Source organism: Neoarius graeffei, chromosome 20, assembly GCF_027579695.1.
Source record: "Neoarius graeffei isolate fNeoGra1 chromosome 20, fNeoGra1.pri, whole genome shotgun sequence".
Classification (NCBI taxonomy): domain Eukaryota; kingdom Metazoa; phylum Chordata; class Actinopteri; order Siluriformes; family Ariidae; genus Neoarius; species Neoarius graeffei.
In genome coordinates, this window is record NC_083588.1 from 32,223,264 (window position 1) to 32,249,863 (window position 26,600).

Sequence of the window (26,600 nt, forward strand, 5' to 3'; positions counted from 1 at the left end):
TCTCTCTATCTCTCCTTTGCACATACAGTATGAACTATTTAGCACAGCCAAATTGGGAGCCGTGAGGCAGCAGCACTTCCTGTTGCACCACCATGCCATTTGAAACTGCATCCATATCCTTTTAATTTATGAAAGTATTTTATTTAGTGATGGCTCATTGCTAATTAACATTTTGTCCTTTCCGTTCCTTTCTTGGACTTATAGTGCTGTATGGTTCAGAGAACAATGTGAGCTTGAGGACTGTGTTGAAACGTACTGCTTTTGTATAGAATGTTGTTTATTCCACATTTACTATGTGTTAAGTATTCTCAGTCTTCCCTTTGTCTTCCTTTCTTAGGATCAGGTAGAACACCTTAAAGCACTAAACATACCAGCATGTTCCATAAACTCAAAGCTTCCGTCTGGAGAAAGAAGGCAGATCCTAGCTGACTTGCAGAGTGAAAATCCTCGGCTCAAGCTGCTGTATATCACTCCTGAGATGGTTGCTTCTCCGGCCTTCCAGCCTTGTCTGAACTCACTGAGCTCCCGTGGGTTGCTAGCCTGCCTGGCAGTTGATGAAGCCCACTGTGTCTCTCAGTGGGGTCATGATTTCAGACCTGACTACCTGAAGCTGGGAAACCTGCGGGCCCTTCTTCCTGGAGTCCCCTGTGTGGCCCTGACAGCAACAGCACCCAAGCGTGTGCAGCAGGACATTGCACACTCACTAAGGCTAAGATCGCCACTCACGTTTTCCACTCCGGTGTTTCGGAAAAACCTGAAGTATGATGTGATATTTCGAGATCTGCTGCCTGACCCATATGTTCATCTACATGCGTTTGCTAAGGAAGCACTCGGGGGATGCTCAGCTGAGAAGGTCAGGTTTTTTTTGTTGTTTTTTTTTCCCTTCCATTTGAAAAATAAGTACAAAAAAGTTGACAAAATTGTAAACATTAAAGATGTTTACATTCATATTTGCTTCTTAGTTGCTGTGTGCAACATCTTTTTCCTAGAATAAGAAGAAAGTGTGCATGTAAACTGTTCCAGAGTCTACATCATAACTAAAACAGCACCTAGTGATTACTGTAAAACCCCATATATGCACTCACTGCAGTTTCTGTTATATAAATTCTATATCAGGTTTATATAATATTCCTCAGGGTTACCAGGTCTGACAATTTAATTACACTCTAACACCATATTTAGTTATTTATTAAAATGCAAAAATGCTTGCTTGGTGCATGCCTGGTGTTTATATATTATAATAACCTAGAAATTATCTTTGTGACCGCTGTTTTAATGTTCTAGCAGTTTCATGCGTTGAGTGAATTTAAGGCTTTAGGGTACCTCTTAAATAAGAGTGTCATTTCCTCGCACAGACTTTATTAAACACTGCCCACTTCCAGAAATTTTTTTACCAAGCCTGGACTCCTTTCTCTGTATGTCTCTTAATTTAAAAAAAAAAAAATGAAATGATATATGCCAAGTTAATGAATCATGATCATTCCAGACAAATTAAAGGTGCTGACTGCAAAGTCATCTGAAATTAAAAAAAAGTTTATTTTTTTTAAATTGTGCATGGTTATTTTCCTATGTCTCACAAGCAATGTCATGCAGACGAGATGTGATCATTCTGATGTGTTGAGGGTCATTTTTCTCCATTTTGGAACCGAATATCCTACCTCTTGAGGTAAACAGTATGGCTGTACGGAAACAGACGAACGTGAGGAGCTTTTAATAGTATAACTATGGAACTGGGTCACACCAAGATGGCGACACACAGAAAACATCGTGACTCTGCATCGACCTCGGAGAGTTTTGAGTTGCAGGCATCGAATTTGTGGTTGATATTCATGAATAGATCCGTGAAATAAAAGACAAATATATCTTTTCTCTGTTACTGCTTTTGTATTATCGTTTTTCTCTGTAAGATCAAAACATTAGGTGGGTAACTCCATACTCAGACTCACCAATCCATGACAAGTGCTGTAAATTCTTCATCAGCTTTCGCGCCTGTTTCATCCTTTAGTCGATTCCAGCGGTCGATCTGTCCCTTCACAAAAACTCTTGTGGACAACCTTTTGGTTTCCATCGCTTTTCTGGCATGCTTTTTAGCTGATTTGCTATAATATTTTCCTTTTCTTTTCTGCTGGCTTTTTAGCTGGCGGGAGAGCGGAGTCCGCCATGCCAACTTGTTTGGGTTAAAAGTAGGTCAAACACTCCCCATAGTGCTCATGTGATATTGTTGCTCACTTGCTTCGGCAGTCTCTGGAATCGTAAAATGCGGGGCACACTTATCTCGGCAAAATATTTACACATGGGATACACTGTGTGTGCAGCAGCGCAACTCCTTAATTTCAACTCAAATCAACTTGAAATCAATGTGAAACATCTTGAAACTGCAATAGAAATGGAGCATTTTGCCCAGAATTCAACTTTGTAGTCAGCACCTTGAAACAACTTTCTTGATGGCATGTATGAACGTCAAATCATTAACTTTTCAATTGAACTAACAGAATAATCCATATTTATTAGTTTGCTGGTTCTTTTGCAATATTCTTTGGTAGCTTTTTGGCCCTGAATGTAAAGCAGCCATCAGCCACAATGCTCAAACTACCATGCTTCCTTCGAGACTGTACTTACTAAAACTGACTCCACCAGCTTATCTTTCTAGTGCATACTTCTGCTTTTTGCTCTACACCAAACTTAGTCATGCACCTGTCATTTTTGAGGTCAGACTGTTGGTACTCTGACATCCTTTATCCATCTCTTTCTAATTACAGTAGTTTGTGGCACATGGTGCATGGGGCTGCCATTTGTCAGATAATTATAAATGTTTAAATATAAATGTAAAAGACTCAAGTCTGACACCCTCTTGCATCTAAAAACAATGTCAGTAACAGATTTATTCCACCTGTACACCAAACGACTTTTTAAGCGATTATCTATGATTTTCCTAAGACTGGGAATCTTTCAGGGACTCTTTGTATGAGCCAAGACTAAAAATGATATTAAATTCAATTGAATTTAATGGAAGGTCAAGATGAGGAAAAAGACTGACTGACTTAACAGTTATCATGAGCACCTTCCAAAAAATGATTGGGGTGACGAGTGCACCATGACTCTAGAAAAACTCTCATGAAGTTATTCTGACATTGGAAATTCATCTGCGACACTGAAGTCACTTGAAAAGTAATTTGGTTTAAGGCTGGCATTAGTCTTACTTCAGAGGGACTCTGAGAGCTCTAGAAACCAATAATCTGTAAATAAACCAATAAAACTTCACATTAGACAACATTGTCATCATGGGCTAACACTTGTTGCTTCTACTTTAAAATAATTACTAATCATTTGAACCTACAGAGAGACAGGTTCAACTGTAATCAAATAATAGAGAAACCTAGACGAATTTTAATATTGCTGGCAAGGGAAAATTCACTTGTGTGCTAAATAAGCATATTAAGTGTGAAGTGTAATTTAAGTGTTTCATAAAACAAAGTTTCTTGAAAGTAGATTAAAATCTTAATGTCTAACAGAAAATACGCACCTTCACTTACCAGATACTTTAATAGAAACTCCTGTGTACCTGCTCATTCATGTAACTATCCAATCAGCCAATCGTGTCAACAGTATATGTGTAAAATCACAAGTCAAGAGCTTCAGTTCATGTAAAATATCGGAATAGTGGGGGAAAAGTGATCTCAGCAACTTTGAGCATGGTATTTTAAAAACTGCTAATCTCCTAGGGTTTTTGTGTAGTCTAGAGTTTACACAGAATAGTTAGGGGAAAAAATATCTAACGAGCAACAGTTCTGCCAGAAAAATGCCTTGTTGATGAGAGCTCAGGGGCTGTTTCACAATCATGGCTGTCTTTTTGAATAACACCGACTATCTGCATCTAGGTCCAGTGTGTGTGTGTATACTAGTGCATCTCAAAAAATTTGAATACCATGAAAAAGTTCCTTTTTTCATAATTTAATTCAAATAGGTAAACTTTCATATAATTATTCTATATTCATTACATGTAAAGTGAAATATTTAAAGCCTTTTTTTGTTTTAATTTTGATGATTATGGCTTATAGCTCATGAAAATCAGAAATCCAGTATCTCAAATTATTAGAATATTCCCTAAGATCAATAAAAAAAGGATTTACAAAACAGAAATGTCCAACTTCTGAAAAGTATATTCATTTATACACTCAATACTTGGTTGGGGCTCCTTTACCATGAATTACTGTATCAATGCGGTGTGGCATGGAGGTGATCAGTCTGTGGCACTGCTGAGGTGTTATTGAAGCCCAGGTTGCTTTGATAGCAACCTTCAGCGTATCTGTATTTTTGGGTCGGGTGTTTCTCATCTTCCTCTTGACAATACCCCATAGATTCTCTATGGGGTTCAGGTCAGGCAAGTTGGCTGGCCAATCAAACACAGTAATATCATGGTCAGCAAACCATTTGATAGTAGTTTTGGCACTGTGGGTAGGTGCTAAGTCCTGCTGGAAAAGGAAATCAGCATCTCCAAAAAGCTCGTCAGCAGATGGAAGCATGAAGTGCTCTAAAATCTACTGGTAGATGGCTGTGTTGACTTTGGACTTGATAAAATACAGTGGACCAACACCAGCAGATGGCATGGCACCCCAAATCATCACAGACTGTGGAAACTTCACACTGGGCTTCAAACACCTTGGATTCTGTGCCTCTCCACTCTTCCTCCAGACTCTAGAACCGTGATTTCCAAATTAAATGCAAAATGTACTTTCATCTGAAAAGAGGACTTTGGACTACTGAGCAACAGTCCATTTCTTTCTCTCCTTAGCCCAGATAAGACACTTCTGACATTTGTCTCTGGCTCAGGAGTAGCTTGACATTAGAAATGCGAAAGTTGTATCCCCTTTCTTGAAGATGTCTGTTCGTGATGGGTCTTGATACACTGACACCAGCCTCAATCCACTCCTTGTGAAGCTCTCCCAAGTTCTTGAATCAACTTTTTCTTGACAATCCTCTCAAGACTGCAGCCATCCCTGTTGCTTGTGCACCTTTTCCAGCCACCCTTTTCAGCAATGACCTTTTGTGGTTTACCCTCCTTGTGGAGGGCATCAGTGATAATCTTCTGGACAACAGTCAAGTCAGCAGTCTTCCCCATGATTGTGGTTGTGTGTACTGAACTAGACCGCGAGATACACTGTGTTCATACTGTTTTACTCAAACTCGAAATGAAATATTCTAATATTTTGAGATGGTTTTTTTTATGTTTTTGTACTGTATGCCATACTGATTAAAATAGAAAAATGCTTGAAACATTTTATTTTCTGTGTAATGAGTCTATAATGTATAACATTTTCACTTTCTATGAGAGGAGGAGTGGTGGCAATCACTGGTATAGATCAAAGGCTGATCAGCCCTAGTCTGGCTAACGTGACTTCAAAGCTCTACAAGCTATTGGTCTGGTCAAGATATTCAGCCCAACCGTTTCCCAGAGCCCGTGGTTGACCCGCCTCCCTGAAATGCCTCAGTTTGCTACTGGTCGAAGCCAGAAAAGGCTGTGACGAAGCTTAAACCAATCCCGTCACTCTTTCCTCTGACGTATGTGACGCGACGATAGGATTCTCGCTGAGCCCCATTGATTTGGCTACCAGCGGGGCTAACTGGTAGATTAAACTCTTACCGAAGCCGGTCGGGAGCAAGGCGAAAATGTCCTTCCTTTCAATAAATACCTCCAGGGCTGCTCTTTGCTCCGTTTTCAATGAGAACTTCCTGTTGAATGCTTTCAATACAGCATGATTCTATAAACAATCTATGGCTTCCGGTCGCAGTTCTACTATGTCACTGCCTTGAACACGCCTCTACCCAGGGCCGTTGGAGATGCTCAAAGTTGATTGGTTCCCGATGTTTCGGGAGCTTGGAAGAGCTGTAGATAGCTTGCCTGGCCAGACTAAGCTCGCAACAGGCCCTCGCGTTGCGTCACGCTTAGGATGGGCGGGCCCAGGCTAGATCAGCCCCCCTCTTTTAACATCTTAGACCAGCCACTCAGAGTGTACGCCAGACATGAGACCTATAATTATCTGGGCCATAAATTTAACATCGCTGGAGAATGGAATCAACAAGTGAATGACATGGTACATCAGTTTATGACTAGACTGGACCTCATTGATGTGGCACCTCTTCATGTGATTTTTTTTTTTTTAAACTTCAAGCAATACAAGACATAGCTTTTTCTAAAATCCAACATCTTTTTGCGACTGTTCATATCCCACAAAAAGTGTTGCGTGAAATGGACAATAAAACCGTCTAGGTGATTAGGAAATGGCTTTGTCTCAATACACACTCCACAAGATGTTTTATTTTTCAGAAAAGACAGGACGGGGGGGCTTGGAGTTCCAAACTGCATGTGGGAGTACACAGCCACAAGACAGTCTCACCTCACCAACATGTTGAATTGTGACGATAACAGTGTGAGGCAGATGGCTAGAGCATCCTTTTTGCTGGACTTCAAAAAACGGAGGGTGCTACACGCATGCGGTGGGGAGGACAGCTTCCTGGGCTTTAAAAGGAAAGCCAATGGGAAGCTGGATGGACGGGCACAGGGATTTGGTGTGACTGGCCAGATTTAAATGACCTATGCAGGAGGACAGGTACTGAACTAAAGTGGACCTCCCACTTCCAACCTGTAGAGGTCTCTGATGCAGTGGTGGAGGACCCACTTGTTACCGTGGAAGCCAAGCTGTATCATAACATTGTTCACCTGCTCTAACCTACAACATCAAGGCAGACTCTCCAGGCTATTCAAAGAGCCCAAAATATGGAGTATTGGTCTAATTTAAAACTCCAGGGAAAGTTGGCCAAACTGCCCTGTGCAGACCACTCTGTGTCACACACCATCTATAGTAGCAATGCCACCATCAGTGAGGAGATTCTTATTTTCTGTGTAAAAGCACGTCTGCAGGTTCTCCCCACAAAATACAACTTATCACTCTGGTTTCCCTCCTTCCATTCACCCCTCTGTATGCTGCATGACCCCCCCCCCCCCCCCCCCCCCCCACACACACACACACACACACACACACACACACACAACATCTGGAGTCAGTAGCCCATATCATGAACAGCTTTCCATCATCTATAGGATTATATACTGCCAGACACGACAGACTTGTGGACCTCATTGCTGCTCAGATCCCCTGTGTGGCTGATTGAGCGGATTTTTAAACATACTACTGTACAGTCTGAATGGTTTAACTCACCTGTAAACACTTTTTCAGGAATTGCTAACACACCAGATATGGTTATCTCTAAAAATAGCAAATTAGTTAAAATATTTGAGGTATCATGTTCATTTGACTTGTTTATGGAGGATTCTTACTGCTCTAAGATTCTAAAATACCAGTCATTGATATCTGCAATTGAGATATCTGCAATATCTAAAATAGGAGCCAAACAGTTGGCAAAGTACTGTTCAATCTCAGCAACTATTGGGAGTATGTTTATTTGGAAAAGATGTTTTCTATATCCTTGAAGTTGTAAAATCCACAACAATGTGCTGTACTGTCTTAATCTGTCGGATCATTCAGAAAATTTGATTCCTAAATGAAATTTAACTTGTAATGCGGGATCAAATAAAGTATATAAAATAGGGCTGTGCGATGTCCCCTTAATTGGCATCGACGATGTTTACAGTGCAAACATCGTGATGGACGATCATATCGTGGGTGGGCGGATTTTAATACCACGTTATTAAATTTATTATTATTATTATTATTATTATTAAAAGTATTAGATACTCATCCGAGGCTTTGGCATGTAAAGAAAAAAAAGCGCTAGGTGATGTGGAATATTTGGCCTTGATAACGGATATGTGGTCCAGCTGCAACATGATGCCCTATATGTCAGCTACCGTACATTATGTGGACCGAGAGTGGGCAATGCAGTCCAAATGCCTGCAGACGAGTTTCATGCCAGAGACACATTCAGCGGACAATTTAGAAGACGCATTGCGCGAGACACTTGCCGAATGGAAAATAGAGGAGAAAAAGATCGCCTGTATAACAACGGGGCGAATATTGTCACAGCCATCAGGCAATTGAAATGGCCGTGGTTAAGTTGTTTTGGGCACAATTTGAACCTGGCCATAACCAACTCGCTTGCGCAACAGAGGGCCAGTACAGACCGAGCGTTTGGAGTTTGCCGAGCAGTCAACACTGCGTTTGCGCACAGCTGGCTTCAGAGAAATGAGCTGCGCAAAGCGCAGGTGGAAACGAACCTCCCCGAGCACTCACTGATCACGGCAAGATATTAATCTGCTCTAACAATGAAAGACTAGTATTCAAACTATGAGAAGAAACTACACTTAAGCTCATTGTTTATTTACACCATATCAATTGAAGATGCGTTTCGGCCTTTAGTGCGCACTTGAACGCGCTAATTTTTCCAATTTATTAGTGTTTGAATTATTGCACCAGCTTTTAAAATCATGATTTTTTTTTTTTACTGTCTTTACATTTATCAGAATCACCTTCATTCTTCCATCTGGTTTGACATTATGGCTTAGAGTGGACCATTCTGTGTCTGAAAGTAGGCCTATTTACCAGATTAAAGTTATTTGACTTCTGCCGAAGTCTGCGCTTCACTGCCGTTTGATAAGGTGCAATATTTCCCGACTGAAGTCGTTAATAGTGGCTATTTGTTTGAACAACATGACAAATTTTACATTAAAAGTATAGTGTAGGCTAAAAAATGAAGTCAAAATTTATTATTAGTAGCATACTGTATTTGTGTAACCACATGTTATGTTCACTAGCACGTCCCTGCACCATAGCCTACGTGAACAAGCGGTAATAGGATATTACTTTATCTCATCTCATCTCATTATCTCTAGCCGCTAATTGTTATTTATATATTAAACAAAACTAACTAACTAAACTAACAAAAAACTAACTTTTTAGGTTAAATAGGCCCAGATGATACCGTATATGCATGTTTATGACAGGAGGGGGCGTGGTATCACGATGGTGGCTCTCCATCGTGATGGATGACCACCATCGTCGATGGACGATGGCATCGTCTATCGGCACAGCCCTATATATATATATATATATGTATGTGTATATGTGTGTATGTATATATGTGTGTGTGTGTATGTATGTGCTGTAGTTTCTTATACCTTATTTTACAGGGGTACAGGAGCCTTGTCTACAGCAGTAATGCCTCTTAAGTTTTTATAAATATGTCTGTAAGAGTCAAATGTGGGCTCAGTTTTGACCTTGAAGTCATTTTAATTTAATTCTACTTTAATAAGTCAAATGGCTGCACTTTGCCTAGCCATTGAGAAGGCACGTGAGTTCAGAAAGAACCGGCATCTCTATATTGCTTTTCTAGATCTCCGAGCTGCATTCGATACAGTGGACCACGCTTCCCTCTGGAAGATCCTGAGACTGCTTGGAGTACCACAGAAGATAATCACCCTCTTTCAGCAGATGTACAATTCTGCGGAGAGCTGCGTCCGAGTGAACGGCAAGGAGTCGGAGTGGTTCACCATCAACAGTGGAGTTCGCCAGGGCTGCATGGCTGCACCGGATCTTTTTAATTGTCATTGACTACTTAATGACTAAGGTCTGTGAACGCGTTCCTGGGGTGTCCTTTGGACAGTACAATCTAGCGGATCTTGAATATGCTGATGACACCACCTTGCTCGCTGACAATTTGGATTGACTCCAAGAAGCCCTCACGGTGTATGACAAGGAGGCCAAGAAACTCGGCCTCAGCATCAACTGGAGTAAAACAGAACTTATGCACATTGGCGAAGGCCCCGACCCTGAACCTCTTGTCCTCAACCTTTGCACAGTTAACTTTGTTTTTTCATTCAAGTATCTCGGATCAATAATCTCCAAGACTGGTGACCTAAAATCCGAAATCAATCAAAGACGTGCTCAAGCTAAAGCTGTTCTGCAGTCCCTGTGGAAACCACTCTGGCGTCACCGCCACATTACACAACGGACTAAATGACGCATTTACAACTCTTCTGTTGTATCGGTCCTCCTGTATGGCTCTGAAACCTGGCCGTTAAACAACACTTTGGCAGCCCGACTCAGGGCTCTACTATCAAAGCCATCAAGGAGGATCACCGGTATTCGATGGCATGAACATGTGAGCAACAAGGAACTTCATGAGTTGACTAAACAACCTCCTGCTTCATGCCTAGCAACAATGCGACGGGTACGTTGGTATGGGCATATCCTACGCCTCCCACCCAAGCACCCCACCCAAGCCATATTGGATTTTAATCCCAAACAGGCAGGATGGCGGCGGCCAAGGGGGGGCCCCTTGCACCCGCTGGATGGATGTTGTGGCACGCGATCTGAGGAACCTTAACATCTCACTTCCCCAGGCACTGCAGATGACAGAAGCAGATGGCGAAGCCTAGTGAACTTAGTCGGCTCTATGCACCATGTGCAAGAGGATGAGTGAGTAATAAGTCAAAGTCCTTCCTGCACCATTCATAGCGCGTTTGGTGGCGCCAAGCTCCATTTTGTAGCCCTCGGCCTCTCTTACATAGCTAGGGTTACAGTGGGGGGGGGTTAGTCCTCTGATAACTGCAAGAGTTTGTCTCCCCACTTATATCTGTATTGCAGCGTGCCTTGCCAGATGGCGGTAGGCACCATTTTTATAATGGTCTTTGGTATGACCCGACCATGAGTAGAACTCGCAATCTCCCGATCGAAAGGTGGACACGCTAACCACTGGGCCACTTGCCGGTACTTTAGTTAATACACTTAGATTTTACTTGTTAAATTCAGAATTGCATTATTTTAGCACTAACTAGATTTTACTTTGGGACATATACAGTACTTTCATTCACAATAGAAAATATTTAAGTGGAAGTTATATTTTTTTGTAAACTAAGTGCCGAAGAATTAATAATCCTTTGTCTGTCAGAAATGTCCTCCCGGAAAACGCTCACCATATGATGAGGCTGTAAATGATTTTTGAAGAAAATATTTCTCTTTTGAAGCAGAATACTTTCCTCTGTTGTTGCACAATAAAAAACAGGACTTGAAACAGATGTGAGACACTGCAGTTGACTTGCTGACTTTGGGACTACAGTTGTCGTGAATGGTTTAGCGCTCAGGCTTCCGTCAGTGGGGGGGTTTATAGCATCAACGAAGCTGACTTTATGTTAGGACTGTTAATGTTAGTCATGTTGTCTGTTGTTGCCCGGATGGGGATGGGTTCCCTTTTGAGTCTGGTTCCTCTCGAGGTTTCTTCATGTCGTCTGAGGGAGTTTTTCCTGCCACCGTTGCCACAGACGTGCTCGTTAGGGATAGATTAGGGATAAAATTAGCTCATATTTTAAGTTGTTCAAATTCTGTAAAGCTGCTTTGCGACAGTTTATTGTTAAAAGCCCTTTACAAATAAACTTGACTTGACATTTGCAGCAGAGCTTCACATGTGGTTGAAATGTGAGTCCATCAGAAAGTGTCCTCTCCGGAAAACCACAAGGATCATCACCACTTCAGTTATTACATTCACTTACCACCATGTACAAACATTGCTGCACAGTATTTAAAAATCTGTGCTTACAATTACATACGTTTCAGCAGTTTTGCACTTTGCATACTTTACTCTTGTAGACTATAAGAAAGTGGGTCAATTTTAGAAATACACTATATGCTGTCTTCTCACCACAAGTAACACGCCCAGTATACGACGCGTAGCTCTGAAATTCTGCACAGTTAATTTCCATCTCATTAGGTCATTTTTGACAGCAGAGAAACACAGAAATCTGAGGACTGATTTTTGGACTATTGTGGGAGTGTTGTAGTCGAGTCACTAAACCTCAAGTCCGAGTCCAGTCTCAAGTCCCCAGTGTTCAAGTCTGAGTCAAGTCCAAGTCATTAAAGAAAATTTCAAGTCGAGCCCACTATTTATTTGAGTCCGAGTCAAGAACAAGACTCCAATTGCACCATTTGACAGTGGCTGTTGCTGCCTTTATGTGAAACCATCTCTGTTACTGTGTTGGACTAATGTTACTGCTTGACTGCCCCATTTTAGTTAATAGGCTACAGATAAAAATCTTGTTTGTTGCTCAGCAAGCCCCGCTATCAACAGGGCAAATAACATGAGAGAGGGTTAACACTAGCTAGTTCATCGGTCAGCAAGCAAGCCCTGCTATCAACAGAGCAATGAACATAGCGTGTCACTTCCTTCTCTGGGTGGAGTCTTGACGACTGAAGTTTGAGGTTGTCCCTGTTGTCTCCTCAATAGTTCTTCTACATATGGAACACATAGCAGTGCGGTTTTTTTCCTTCCCCCCCCCCCCACTGCACAAGAAGTCTGTATAAGCAAAGCGGACAATCCTAGGGGCGTTTCTCTCCAGGCATTTTAGCGCCATTAATGTTAGATTGTTCCTGAACAGGTGAATGTGTATTCTCATGCACGAAATTAGTATAAAAATCAATGTAGATATAAATATCTTATGCCAAATTATTATGACGTTACAAAAAATAAAGTCCTCGTCTCCAATTTACAAGTCCGAATGCAGTTAATGCACAAGTCCAAGTCTGAGTCATCAGTGCTCAAGTCCAAGTCAAGTCACGAGTCCTTAAAATTAGGGCATGAGTCGGACTCAAGTCCAAGTCCTGGACTCAAGTACGACAAGCCTGTATTGTGGACCCGAAAAGTATACCCTGATTGTGAAACAGCTGGCAGAGGAGAATGGGCAGACAGCTTTGAGGTGAAGGAAGGCTACAATCACTCAAACACTCTTTACAACTGTGGTGAGATGAAAAGTATCTCAAAATGCACAAATCTAGAACCTTAAGGTGGATGAGCCACAGCAGCAGAAGACCACATCAAACTCCACTCCACACAGGCTGTCTGGGTAATAGACGACCAGTTTTCCCCTCATAATTGCATGAATAATCTGGTGTACAGGTGTTTCTATTAAAGTAGCCACTGTGTGTACATAATCACTCATTTGTAATAATTTTGTGTGTGTGTGTGTGTGTGTGTGTTAAAGGGTTGTGGGATTGTATACTGTCGCACAAGAGAGAGTTGTGAGGATGTCGCACACAGATTAATGAAACTTGGGATCATGGCTAGGCCCTATCATGCAGGTAACTCATTAGAAATCTTTTGTTGAAGAGTTTACATGTTATATGCCACACTGTTTTTAAGCCATGTAACGGAATGCTTCTGGGTCATGTAGCCTATATGTTTTAATAATATCAAGAAAATTACATTACGAGAAAATGTGTTTGTTTCGAGGGTTAAAGATGATGTTCTTCTCAAAAGGCTATATTTTTTAACAAAGTGCAGAATATCCTAGAATAATTGCCACGTTTTGCCCAAGAGCTTTATCTAGCTAACACACTTGACCTCGGCTCAATCAACAACAACAAAAAAAATCCAAACGATTATATTAAATGTACAACTTTCACAGTTCAGTAACTTCTCAGGGCCCGTCCACACGAGTACGTTTTTGTCGAATCCGCATAAATGCTTTATCGTTTCGGCCTCGCATCCAGACGGATCTGGCTTTTTCGAGGTGTGAAACCGGTATTTTTTGAAAATGGGTCCCAGAGTGGGAAAATCCTAAAACGCCGGATAGCCCGGAGTCGTCTGGACGGCGAATGCTGATTTTTTCAGAAACGATGACGTATAAGCCCCGCCTCTCTAACCTTTAACCTCAGCCACTGCCGCTAGACGCGTCATAACAACAATGGCGGACTACAGGCTTCTACCATATAGTTCCACTTCATTGTCGGTCCACACAAAAGATTCTCCTCTTCCTCTCAGAGTTGCGCTGGCCATGATCGTCCTCTTCTTGTGTTATGAGCTTGTTTGTAAACAGCGCGTGACCTTTATATGCATGCTCCATGGCTTCTCTTCCGGTTTTAGGGTATTGGTGTGGTGGCGTCACAGCGCCACAAACAGGCCTGGCATATGTAATACAGCGTTTTGGGTCGTTTCCAGTGAATCCGTGTGGACGCAGATATTTCTGGAAACGACGCCATGTTTATGGAGATTTTTTTCAAAACGACAGCGTATTGGGTGAGGCCGCGTACTCGTGTGGACGGGCCCTCAGTCTACATGTATAGTGAAAGCTCTAGAGCTTTCACTATACATGTAGACTGAGAAGTTACTGAAGGGTTAATAGGGCTTTCGTTTATTTGGTTTTTCGTTTGTGAGTAGGACTGAACATAGCCTCTGTTCCTTTGATGCTTTATGTTCAGACTGTCCAGACTATCTGTCCAAATCCCCTTTCTTTATTATTCAAATTTACACTTTTGCAAATTGGTTTACATCTGACTGCTCTGATCAGATTTCAGGCTCTTTTTTTTTTTCTAAACGTCTGACTTGACGTAAAGTTCACGGTGATGTTACGTTTATAAAAAGCAGGCTAGATTGGTGGTACATGAAATAAAGCTGTGTAGGCAATCCTCTGTCTCTGACTTTGTTTTTTTTTTTTGGATAAATAAAACTTGCACTGTGGCTCCACATTGCCATGCGGTGAATAAGCAAACCCATTTCATTATCCTCCATTTTGGCTTATGTCAACTACTTCTACTTTTGGGCGCATGTCGTTATTATAGAAACCAATGTGAATAGCACTGAAAATGGATGGCCACACAGACAGGATCTGATCACTTGCAATATACAGTACTCGTCTCGTCTTCTTCTGCTTTATCCGGGACCGGGTCGCGGAGGCAGCAGTCTAAGCATGGAAGCCCAAACTTCCCTTTCCCCAGGCACCTCGGCCAGCTCCTCGGGAAGAACACCAAGGCGTTCCCAGGCCAGCCGAGAGACATAGTCCCTCCAGCGTGTCCTGGGTCTTCCCCGGGGCCTCCTCCCGGGGGGACATGCCTGGAACACCTCCCCAGGGAGGCGTCCAAGAGGCATCTGAAAAAGATGCCCGAGCCACCTCAGCTGATACCTCTTGATGTCGAGGAGCAGCGGCTCTACTCCGAGCTCCTCCCGAGTGACTGTGCTTCTCACCCTATCTCTAAGGGAGCGCCCAGCCACCCTGCGAAGAAAACTCATTTCGGCCGCTTGTATCTGCGATCTTGTTCTTTCAGTCATTACCCAAAGCTCATGACCATAGGTGAGAGTCGGAACGTAGATCAACCGGTAAATTGAGAGCATTTCCTTTTGGCTCAGCTCCTTCACCACGACGGACCGGTAAAGCGACCTCATCACTGCAGAGGCTGCACCAATCCGCCTGTCGATCTCACGCTCCATCCTTCCCTCACTCGTGAACAAGATCCCGAAATACTTAAACTCCTCCACTTGAGGCAGGACTTCTCCACCAACCTGAAGAGGGCAAGCCACCCTTTTCCGGTCGAGAACCATGACCTCGGACTTGGAGGTGCTGATTCTCATCCCAGCCGCTTCACACTCTACTGCAAACCGCCCCAGTGCATGCTGGAGGTCCTGGTTTGAAGAAGCCAACAGGACAACATCATCCGCAAAAAGCAGAGATGAAATCCTGTGGTTCCCAAACAGGATTCCTTCCGGCCCCTGGCTGCGCCTTGAAATTTTGTCCATAAAAATTATGAACAGAACTGGTGACAAAGGGCAGCCCTGCCGGAATCCAACATGCACTGGGAACAGGTCTGACTTACTGCCGGCAATGCGAACCAGACTCTTGCTCCATTCGTACAGGGACCGGACAGCCCTTAGCAAAGGGCCCCGAACCCCATACTCCCGAAGCACCCCCCACAGAATACCATGGGGGACATGGTCGAATGCCTTCTCCAGATCCACAAAGCACATGTGGACTGGTTGGGCAAACTCCCATGAAGCCTCGAGCACCCTATGAAGGGTATAGAGTTGGTCCAGTGTTCCGCGACCAGGACGAAAACCGCATTGTTCCTCCGGGATCCGAGGTTCGACTATCGGTCGAATTCTCCTCTCCAGTACCCTGGAGTAAACCTTCCCTGGGAGGCTGAGAAGTGTGATTTCCCCTATAATTGGAGCACACGCTCCGGTCCCCTTTCTTAAAAAGAGGGACCACCACCCCAGTCTGCCACTCCATAGGCACTGTCCCCGACCGCCACGCGATGTTGCAGAGGCGTGTCAACCAAGACAGCCCCACAACATCCAGAGACTTGAGATACTCAGGGCGGATCTCATCCACCCCTGGTGCCTTGCCACCAAGGAGCTTGCAAACCACCTCAGTGACTTCGGCTTGGGTAATGGACGAGTCCACCTCTGAGTCATCAGCCTCAGTCTCCTCAATGGAAGACATGACGGTGGGATTGAGGAGATCCTCAAAGTATTCCTTCCACTGCCCGACAATGTCCCCAGTCGAGGTCAACAGCTCCCCCACCCGCACACACACACTGTAAACAGTGTTGGCAGAGTACTGCTTCCCCCTCCTGAGGCGCCGGACGGTTTGCCAGAATTTCTTCGAGGCCAACCGATAGTCCTTCTCCATAGCCTCCCCGAACTCCTCCCAGTTCCGAGTTTTTGCCTCCGCAACTGCCCAAGCTGCAGCACGCCTGGCCTGCCAATACCCGTCAGCTGCCTCAGGAGTCCTGGAGGTCAACATGGCCCGATAGGACTCCTTCTTCAGCTTGATGGCATCCCTTACTTCCGGTGTCCACCACCGGGTTCGGGGATTGCCGCCACGACAGGCACCGGAGACCTTGCGGCCACAGCTCCGAACAGCCGCATCCACAATGGAGGTAGAGAACATGGTCCACTCAGACTCAATGTCCCCCATCTCCCCCGGAAGCTGGGAAAAGCTCTCCCGGAGGTGGGAGTTAAAGACCTCCCCAACAGAGTGCTCGGCCAGACGTTCCCAGCAGACCCTCACCATACGTTTGGGCCTGCCAGGTCTGTCCAGCTTCCTCCTCCGCCAGCGGATCCAACTCACCACCAGGTGGTGATCAGTTGACAGCTCAGCCCCTGTCTTCACCAGAGTGTCCAAGACATAGGGCTGGAGATCAGATGAAACGACAACAAAGTCTATCATCAACCTCCGACCTAAGGTGTCCTGGTGCCACGTGCACTTATGGACACCCCATGCTCAAACATGGTGTTTGTTATGGACAAACCGTGACTAGCACAGAAGTCCAATAACAAAACACCACTCGGGTTCAGATCGGGGAGGCCGTTTCTCCCAACCACGCCCCTCCAGGTGTCACTGCCATCGCCCACGTGAGCATTGAAGTCCCCCAGTAGCACAATGGAGTCCCCAGTCTGAGCACCCCTCAGTACCTCTCCCAGGGACTCCAAGAAGGCCGGATACTCTACACTGCTATTCGGCCCGTAGGCACAAACAACAGCAAGAGCCCTCTCCCCAGTCCGAAGGCGCAGAGAGGCGACCCTCTCGTTCACTGGGGTAAACTCCAACACATGGCGGCTGAGCTGGGGAGCTATAAGCAAGCCCACACCAGCCCGCCGCCGCTCACCATGGGCGATTCCAGAGAAGTGGAGAGTCCAGCCCCTCTCGAGGAGCTGGGTTCCAGAGCCCAAGCTGTGCGTGGAGGTGAGCCCGACTATCTCTAGCCGGTACCTCTCAACCTCCTGCACAAGCTCAGGCCCCCCCCCCCCCCCCCCCCCAGTGAAGTGACATTCCATGTCCCAACAGCTAGCCGCTGTGTCTGGGGATCAGGTCGTCGAGGCCCCTGCCTTCGACTGCCACCCAATCCACACTGCACCAGCCCCCTACTGCTACCTCTGTGGGTGGTGAACCCACAGGAGGTCGGGCCCACGTCACCTCTTCGGGCTGAGCCCGGCCGGGCCCCATGGGCAAAGGCCCGGCCACCAAGCGCTCGCATGCGAGCCCCAAACCCGGGCTTGGCTCCAGGATGGGGCCCCGGCTGCGCCATACCGGCGACATCTCGGTCCTTGGTTGTTGCTCCATTAGGGGTTTTGGTGAACTGCTCTTGGTCTGGCCTGGCCTGTCACCTAGGACCTGTCTGCCTTGGGAAACCCTGACAGGGGCATAATGCCCCCGACAACATAGCTCCTAGGATCATTCAAGCACACAAACCCCTCCACCACAATAAGGTGGCAGTTCTAGGAGGGGAATCTATACAGTACTGTGCACCCTATTTTTTCATACAAACTGTTATAGATTTCTAATTTTATGACTTCTCCATTATCGAGTCGGTACAAAAACATTTTAGAGTTCCTAACATTTCATTTTCCAGCACAAAATTAAAATGTTACAGGAAAAAAAAAAAGTTTGTATCTGAGCAGCATATTACATAATAAAACCTAATGAAGCCTACTGGGTTTTTGCTGCAAAATTAAGAAGAGAGTGTGACAGTCAGTGTCCAGAAGAACTGTGGCTGGTTCTGCAAGATGCTCAGTAAAACCTATAGCTCATTTCCTTTTAAAACTGCACTCATTGCACCTGAGACTACTATTTTATTTTAAAACAAAGGGTAATCTCACACCAAGTATTGACTTTGTTTCATTTATTATGACTTACTGCTGTTTATAGTATTTTTTTATTAATGCTGAAACATTTCATTATTTTTAAGCCATTTTTGTCTACAGCATTTCTTTACATGTACCTAAAACTTTTGCACAATACTGTATGTCTTCAGTTATGTAGCAGTACAAGCCTTGAATAAAGACTAATACATACTATCTAATTTGAGCTTTGTTAAACAAATAAGACTATTGTTGTTTTTTAAAATTGAGTAATATTAGTAAAGTTTTTTTTTTTTTTTAAAGGAGATACGTAGAACCATGGCCTCACGTTTTGTTTATAAACGCCTTAAGACCTCAAGAATGGTATAGGAATAGTTTTAAGCGTTAACAATAAATCTAATGTAGTAATTTTTATGATTAAAATGATTCATATAAGTAGCGGTCTGAGTGAATGACCTTGACATCTGTGACGTCACAGCAGAAAGGCTATCGGTCTCATCACCATTTTCGCGATACTAAAACACAGAGCTAACTGCAACTTCGATCCTCCATTTTGAGCTAATTTATCACCATGCCACGTAGAGGTGTTGCTGGCCAGTGCAGCAACACAACAGAAGGTGGATTTATGTTGCATTCATGGCCCAAGAATGTTCAAACTGCAAAGATTTGGACGCGTTTTGCAAGAAATTCATGGGCACATTTTACTGATGACTCATGCGAAACCTCTGATCTGTTGAGGAACGTTGGCTATAAGCCCGTATTGAAAGAGGGTGCAGCACCAACAATTAAAGGAAAAGAAAACTACAAGAAAAGGAAAGTAAGTTCAGTTGCACCAGTTCTCCCTGAGTGTGAGCTGAGCAGTAATGGCGAAGTACTCCGTATGGAGAAAATGGAGAATGAGTGGACCAGTCATCAGAGTTCTCCACTGGATATGCTTGCCTCAGCAGCAATATCTCACCCTTACGTGGAAGAAGCGAATGAATGAAGAACTGAAAGTCAGATTGTTTTGAAGCAATCGGCCACAAGATCGGCCTTCAAGAAAGCAAGAACACAGACGGGTAAGATGCGATTTTCATTTGACTACATAACAACAACACCACCACATTGTTTACCTGCATTTAGATTAATACATGTAACTTTTGTATTGTGTATTTAAGTTACCGGTATAAGATTATTTAACTTGCTTCAGAATGTGATTGTCTCAGTTCATCTGATTATTTAATTAGCCTTTTACATTTTATCAGTGAAAATGCATGCACGTACATGTATGTTGCATAAGTTATAAAGCCTATCCTGTTTTAATGAGAGTCATATGAGATTGTCAGTTCAGTTCCATCCAATTCTCTAGAAGGCCTTGTTCTCTGGCTTTATTTCATAAGGTGGGGGCCTCCGTGGCCAACGTGTTATCATCTGAAAGTGAATTCAGTAGTTTGAACTGATACGGTTCTACGTGTATAGCAGTAGCATGCACACCCACTCCAATTTCAGGACTATCACAGTCAGATGTACTACTATCTGAGGAATCCGAAGAATCTACAATAAATCCGAACGAAGAGGCCATTGCAACCACTTTCACCTGCCGAGTCTGGCTTTGGTCTATAGCTGTCAAAAGCCTCAGCCTTAAAACCGGTTACCGCTGTGACGTCATGCACTCAGGGCTGGCTGGCTCATTGGGGCAGCCTGATTGCCAACTTTGGTCGATTTTTAACTCTCAAAAAAAAAAAAATCATAAATATATATAAAATTTTATTCCCATTTATGCAGCATACAAGAGTCAAGGATGGAGATACTGTCCACTCAGAAATGTATTTAAAAATAAAGGTTCTGCGTCTCTCCTTTAAATTTCTATTATGGTAAGGTGTTTCTACACTGGTTACATTTTAAGATGTTTTAACTAATTTCCTATCTATGTATTATTACTAATTATTTATTTTATCGTCTCAATTTATTCTTAAAAAAAGGAGATTTTAATCCAGTAAAATTCTGCTGCTTTTGATGGACATATTGTGTTGTGGAAAAAACAAAAGTGTTGTACTTGTTTGTTTACAAAAATATTTTGGATATATCTGCATTTAGATACCTACCTTTTATGCAAATATATCCAAAATATTTTTGGAAACAAACAAGTACAACACTATTGTCCTTAAACACGCCTTGTTGTGCATTAGAGAATATTCTTCTTCTTATTATTATTATTATTATTAATAATAATAATAATAATAATAATAATAATAATAAACCTTTAAAGGTCCCATGGCATGGTGGTTTGTTGATGCTTTAAACGGGCTCGTGGAGGCTTCCGGATGTTATATCTGCAGCCTTTCTCGAAATGAACCCTCGGCACATAAATATAGCCTCCTGGGAGAAAGCCCTATTTCGGCGCTTTTCCCAGTGCGTCGTTTTGCTAATGAGAAGCATGGAGGCGGGGATGGGTAGAGGGTGGGGGCGGGCCATGGGGGGAGGGGCTTGACCAAGCTGCACACACACATAGTCGCTGCTATCAGCGCCTGTAGCCACGTTGCTAAGACAAAACCCCGTTCTCCCTCGGACTCCTTCCGTAAACTCAACGTGACACAGAGAACAGAGAGTGAGAGTGTTCGGAGTGGTAGTTTACGAACGTATAATACCCTAGGCTTGAACACGCACTCCATAACCAAAGAGGATAGAAGCAGCAACTACAACAACATATCGCTTATCCAACAGAAGACATGCATTGCGGAGCAATAGTCAAACATAAGCTCATAAGTTAGTCAATTTCCAGACTAAACTCAGTTTAACAGAGCATGCTGCATGCTCTTTAGTTTTGTAGCGCAGATTACCTGGCTAACTGCAGGAAGCGGTTAGCTGCACAGCTAATGTAGCCATTGCTAGGCTAATGCACAGATTTTAAAACACGGCAAAACGACCAGTTATACACTTACTTGTTCGATGTTTGTTGCTGATGCGGCAGGGATGCTTGGTACGGACCCAGGCTTCAGTGACAGTTGATGTGCAAAACCTGCTCTGTACTCTCCCAAGTTGTGGAAACATTCCTCAGGAAAATGCTTCCGACAAACATACACCGTCTTAGGTAGACTCGACGGCGTGTTATTGAAGTAAATAAAATTAAGCCACTGCGTCTTCAGGGGCTCTCCCGTCGGCAGTAAAAACAGACTCTTTTCTGTGTTGTCACATCCATGTACAGCGCAATTTCCATGTTTCGCTCGCTTAGGTGATGCCATGTTGTGTCCTCTATGGTCTCCTCACTACAACTGGGCGGGCAATCCATACAGTGGGTGGGAATCCAGAGGGGGGGCGTGGGGATCATCTCCCTTGCTGACGTAGTAAAGGGAAGAGCTTATCAACGCGCCGTTTTGACGCGCCATTCTCAAATGTTGGGCATAGTTTGGTTTACACATTATGAAATTTCTAGCCACTGGGGTGACTTAAGAAGGTCAGAGGAACTCATTTTAACGTTAAAAAACCTCAGAAAGTGAAAATTTCATGCCATGGGACCTTTAACACATTTTCTACATATAGGATCTACTGCAGTTTGAAATGAAATGCTTGGCTTTTATATATCTAGGTTCCTGTTGAAAATACAAATGATGCTGTTTTTATCTTTTACATTCATGTCTGTGTGAGCAGGCCTGAAAGCAGGAGATCGCACTGATTCCCAGACTGATTGGATGGAAGGGAAGGTGCCGGTCATTGTGGCCACTATCAGCTTTGGGATGGGTGTTGACAAGGCCAATGTGAGGTGTGGAACAGATAATTTAGCATATAATGTAACTTCAAATATGCAATACTTAAAAATGATGATGCTTATAGAGACATAGTTGCTGATGTGGTAGGTCTTTTGTATCTGACAGGTTTGTAGCTCACTGGAACTTGGCAAAGTCCTTGGCCAGTTATTATCAGGAATCAGGACGTGCCGGCCGTGATGGCCTTCCTTCTTCTTGCCGCATATACTACTCTCCCAAAGACAGAGACCAACTCCGCTTTCTCATCTGTAAAGAGATCACCCACAAACAGGCATGTAATACTGAAAATGTTACACAGTGGTAGGTGAAATATGAGGTTACAGATAAAGATTACATGGTGAAAGGGTTTGAGTATGATGCTTGAAACACAGACTGTTTTCTTTAACTTTCCAAGTCATTTCAGTAATGGATTAACTAACTCCTGAGTGGTACAACTTTTTTGAAAGCATTCACTCTAGTGCTGAGAAATGACAAGACAGACTCCCAGTGAAGCCACAGGCTATGGCCAGGAGTTGAAGAGAGCACATTTGGCCCTGCTTTCTGTGCGGCAGGAGGGATGTCGTTAGATTGCCCCCATCAATCAGGGTAACATTAGTTACTTGTGGGCATCTGTGAACTAATGCATATGGTACAGAGCTGTTATCTTTCCCACTGAGTAATGCATATCTAGTTTCTATCACGCTTTTCACAGTGGACATTGTCACACAGCAACTTTGCAGAAACCTGGATATAAATTTAAAATTTACAGGCTGTGACAAGGAAAAACTCCCTGAGGCAACATGAAGAAACCTTAAGAGGAGCCAGACTCAAAAGGGAGCCTCATCTGTGTGACACCAGATGGTGCGATTTACAAATAATTTATCTCCTGTACAGGAGCTTGAATTATTATAGCATCATTATAGTTTTAACTTCAGTCTGATACAATTATAGACTTAAAGTCTGTATTAGACTGAAGTCCTAAGGCCGCCCTTACTGGAGGTGCTGCCATGCAATGGTAAGACTTGGCAGCACTTGAACTGAGGGGGAAAATAGGGTAAAAAAAAATGTCGATAAACGTACAGTCTTGCAAAAGTATTCATCCTGCTTGGTCTTGTTTTATTTTGTTGCATTACAAGCTGGAATTAAAGTGGATTTTGGGGGGGGATTAGCACCATTTGATTTACACAACATGCCTACAGTTTTAAAGGTGCAAATTGTTGTTTAATTGTGACACAATAAGATTTACAAAACACAAAACAAAAAAAACCCAGAAATCTGGAGTGCCCCCTTTTGTATGAAACCCCTAAATAAGAGCTGGTCCAACTAATTCACTTCATAAGTCGCATAATTAGTTGATTAAGATCCACCTATCAATGTCATATGAGCTATCACATGATGTCTAGATCAACCTGTTCTGGAAGGACCTTGACTCTGCAACACTACTAAGCAAACAACATGAAAACCAAGGAGCCTCCAAACAGGTCAGAAACAAAGTTGTGAAGAAGTATAGATCTGGGTTGGGTTATAAAGAAATATCCCAAACTTTGAATATCCGAGGGAGCACCATTAAATCCATTATAGCAAAATGGAAAGAATATGGCACCACTACAAACCTGACAAGAGAAGGCCACCCACCAAAACTCACAGACCGGGCAAGGAGGGCATTAATCAGAGATGCAACAAAGATACCAAAGATAACACTGAAGGAGCTGCAAAGATCCACAGTGGAGATGGGAGTTTCTGTCCATAGGACCATTTTAAGCCGTACACTCCATAGCAGTGGCGGCTGGTAGTCTTTCAAACAGGGGAGGCTGGTCGGTTACGATATTTCCAGATTTTAAAAGAAAAAACATCAATTTTGCCCATGCTCTTGCCTCTGATCTGGCTGATTGTTGGCAGCATCACAAACTGTGAAATAGCAGGTTCTTTTGGCCCATTAGCCTACTGTCCAATATACATGATGGTGGTGTTGGGGGGGAGGGGTATATTTTAACATTTTATATTTTAAAATTGTGGCATGTTGTTTAAAAATTGATCATTATTGAAAGCAGCTCTTTGTCAGGAACCTCAGCAGTAGAGCTGGGTGCCACACATTTCATTCAATGACACTTTCCCTATATTTTACTTATTTTGACTGAGAAATGTTTTATTGACAATTTTGATAACCCTTCACTTTTAATCCAGGTCTGTAGTGTGAAATGTTCTCGGCTGTGTTTTTGTTTAAAAATGTTTTCCAAATTGTAGCTGTGTTTAATTCATATCCAGAAAAATATATATTCCAATATAATATACTCAGCATAAACATTTTAAATAGATTCTATATTTTTGGTCCATCCATGACATATTACTAAAGTAGCCTATTTACTGTTGTTGATGTGGGTCACTTGCTGTTAGCCAATTCACTTTCTCGTACCAGGAGAGCTGAAAGGAACGAGTATTATTCCCTACCTTTTTCACCAAGTCAATTTGAGGCGTTGGTCTACCCTGCTCTTTAATTTTAATTTTTTCCTCGAAAGGAAGACTGGCAAATGGCTTCGCCAAAATTAAACCAGCAATGCTTGGCATCCGTGCGCAGCTTTCTTGCTAGCTGACTAGCCCCCTCAAGTTCAAGTTCAGTCACTCAAATAAACGAAATTTCTGGAACTAAGATAGCAAACTTGACAACACTATATTTACACTTTATTTACAATGAAAATATATACAAACTAAAAAAACTGGTAGAAACCATATGTAATGAATGAAATCGAAATGTAAGCTGATCTCTTACAATACACCACAGCACTTGCGAATCCGCATGGGACTGAACTGAAATTCACCGCTGCCTGTCTATAGTTGAAACGAGCTGTCAATCAAAGAAAATATCTGGCCGCTTTCACCAATCACCAGTCTCCTCGCGGAAACTGCCATGTCCCTCCCATGTGAGGCTGGGAGTCCGTGGGCGGGCATTTTCGCAGTATTTGTCCAATAACCGTCTTGCATTTTGATATTGAAAAGTGCATAGCTCCCAAATGCCATTGAAGTCCACTGAGGCTGCGCTGCATCGCGCTGTCACGAGGGGGAAAAACTCACGCACACATTAAAGTTATAACGGAATGATTTTGCACTGTAGTGGGTTGAGCACATATATATTTCTATGATTCTGGATCTGAAATAGCAATGTTATAAGGTCGGCTATAACATAAGCCTAGCGCAATAAATCCTACACAATGTTCGATGTTCGTCATTTTTAGAGGAGGCTGAGTCTCCCTTGTTGTCTTAGAGCAATCGCCCATGCTCCATAGAGTGGGGCTTTATGGAAGAGTGGCCAGAAAAGACATTGCTTAAGAAAACACGTTTGGAGTTTGCCCAACAGCATGTGGCAGACTCCCCAAACACATGGAAGAAGATTCTCAAGTCAAATGAGACTAAAAATTGATCTTTGGTCATCATGGGAAATGCTATCTATGGCGCAAACCCAACACCCTGAGAACACCATTCCTGCAATGAAGCATGGTGGTGGCAGCATCATGCTGTGGGGATATTTTTTAATCTGCAGGGACAGGAAAGCTGGTCAGGACTGAAGGAAAGATGGATGGCATTAAATATAGGGCAATTCTGGAAGAAAACCTGTTTGAGTCAGCCACAGGTTTGAGACTGTGATGAAGATTCACATTCCAGCAGGACAATGACCCTAAACATACTGCTAAAGCTACACTGGAGTGGTTTAAAAGGAAACATTTAAATGTCTTGGAATGGTCTAATCAAAGCCCAGACCTCAATCCAATTGAGAATCTGTGGCATAACTTGAAGATTGCTGTACACCAACGCAACTCCTCTAACTTGAAGGAGTTGGAGCAGTTTTGCCTTGAGGAATGGGCAAAAATCCCAGTGGCCCCTGTTTATATTGAGTTATATCAGCCTTGACTGTGCAAAGATTCTTGTCTTCCTTACAGATCTGTTGGCTGTTCAATAGTCATGAACTCAAGTTAAAATTCAACTTTTGCCTTCTTAGACTCAGGAAGAGCTCACTAATGTAATTGGTTGCAACTGTATTGCTTCTAGTACAGCCCCATCTTAATGAATGTGGCCTTTCCTTGTCCTACAAGTATCTTATCTGAATGCCCACATGAAAGTTGAAACTGCCCACTCACAGGAGGTTTTTTTTGTTTGTTTGTTTTTGTTTTTTATTTTTTTTAATTGTATCTTGTGGGATCTCATTCTGATGCATACTTCAAGGTTAGATTTCCAAATCATATATCCATTATATGGCCAAAGGTTTGTGGACACCTAAGGACTCGTGTTTGTTGAGCATTCCATTCTAAATTTAGTTCCCCTTTATAATAACCTCCACTCTTCTGGAAAGGCTTTCCACTAGACTTTGGAACATGATTGTGGGGATTTGTGCTCATTCAGCCACAGGTGATATCTGGTACTGATGTCTGGTGATGAGGCCTGGAACACAGTTCGTGTTCTAGTTCATCCCAAAGGTGTTCAGTGAGGTTGAGGTCAGGGCTCTGTGCAGGCCTCTCAAGTTCTTCA

The 26,600-nt window shown here is 43.1% G+C and overlaps 1 protein-coding gene across 10 annotated transcripts in view; it reads left to right on the forward strand.

The window, feature by feature from the left end:
- The window catches only part of recql5 (RecQ helicase-like 5), a 141,450-nt gene that overhangs the window by 1,460 nt on the left and 113,390 nt on the right, over nt 1–26,600 (forward strand). For all 10 annotated transcript variants that reach the window (XR_009650849.1, XR_009650850.1, XR_009650851.1 and 7 more), the window contains exons 3-6: nt 338–853; nt 12,989–13,085; nt 21,988–22,099; nt 22,212–22,374. Coding sequence is in view for 6 of the 10 variants with exons in the window: in XM_060901499.1 (XP_060757482.1) it covers nt 338–853; nt 12,989–13,085; nt 21,988–22,099; nt 22,212–22,374 (888 nt within the window). In the remaining 4 variants the exon portion in view is untranslated. The remainder of the gene's footprint in view (nt 1–337; nt 854–12,988; nt 13,086–21,987; nt 22,100–22,211; nt 22,375–26,600) is intronic.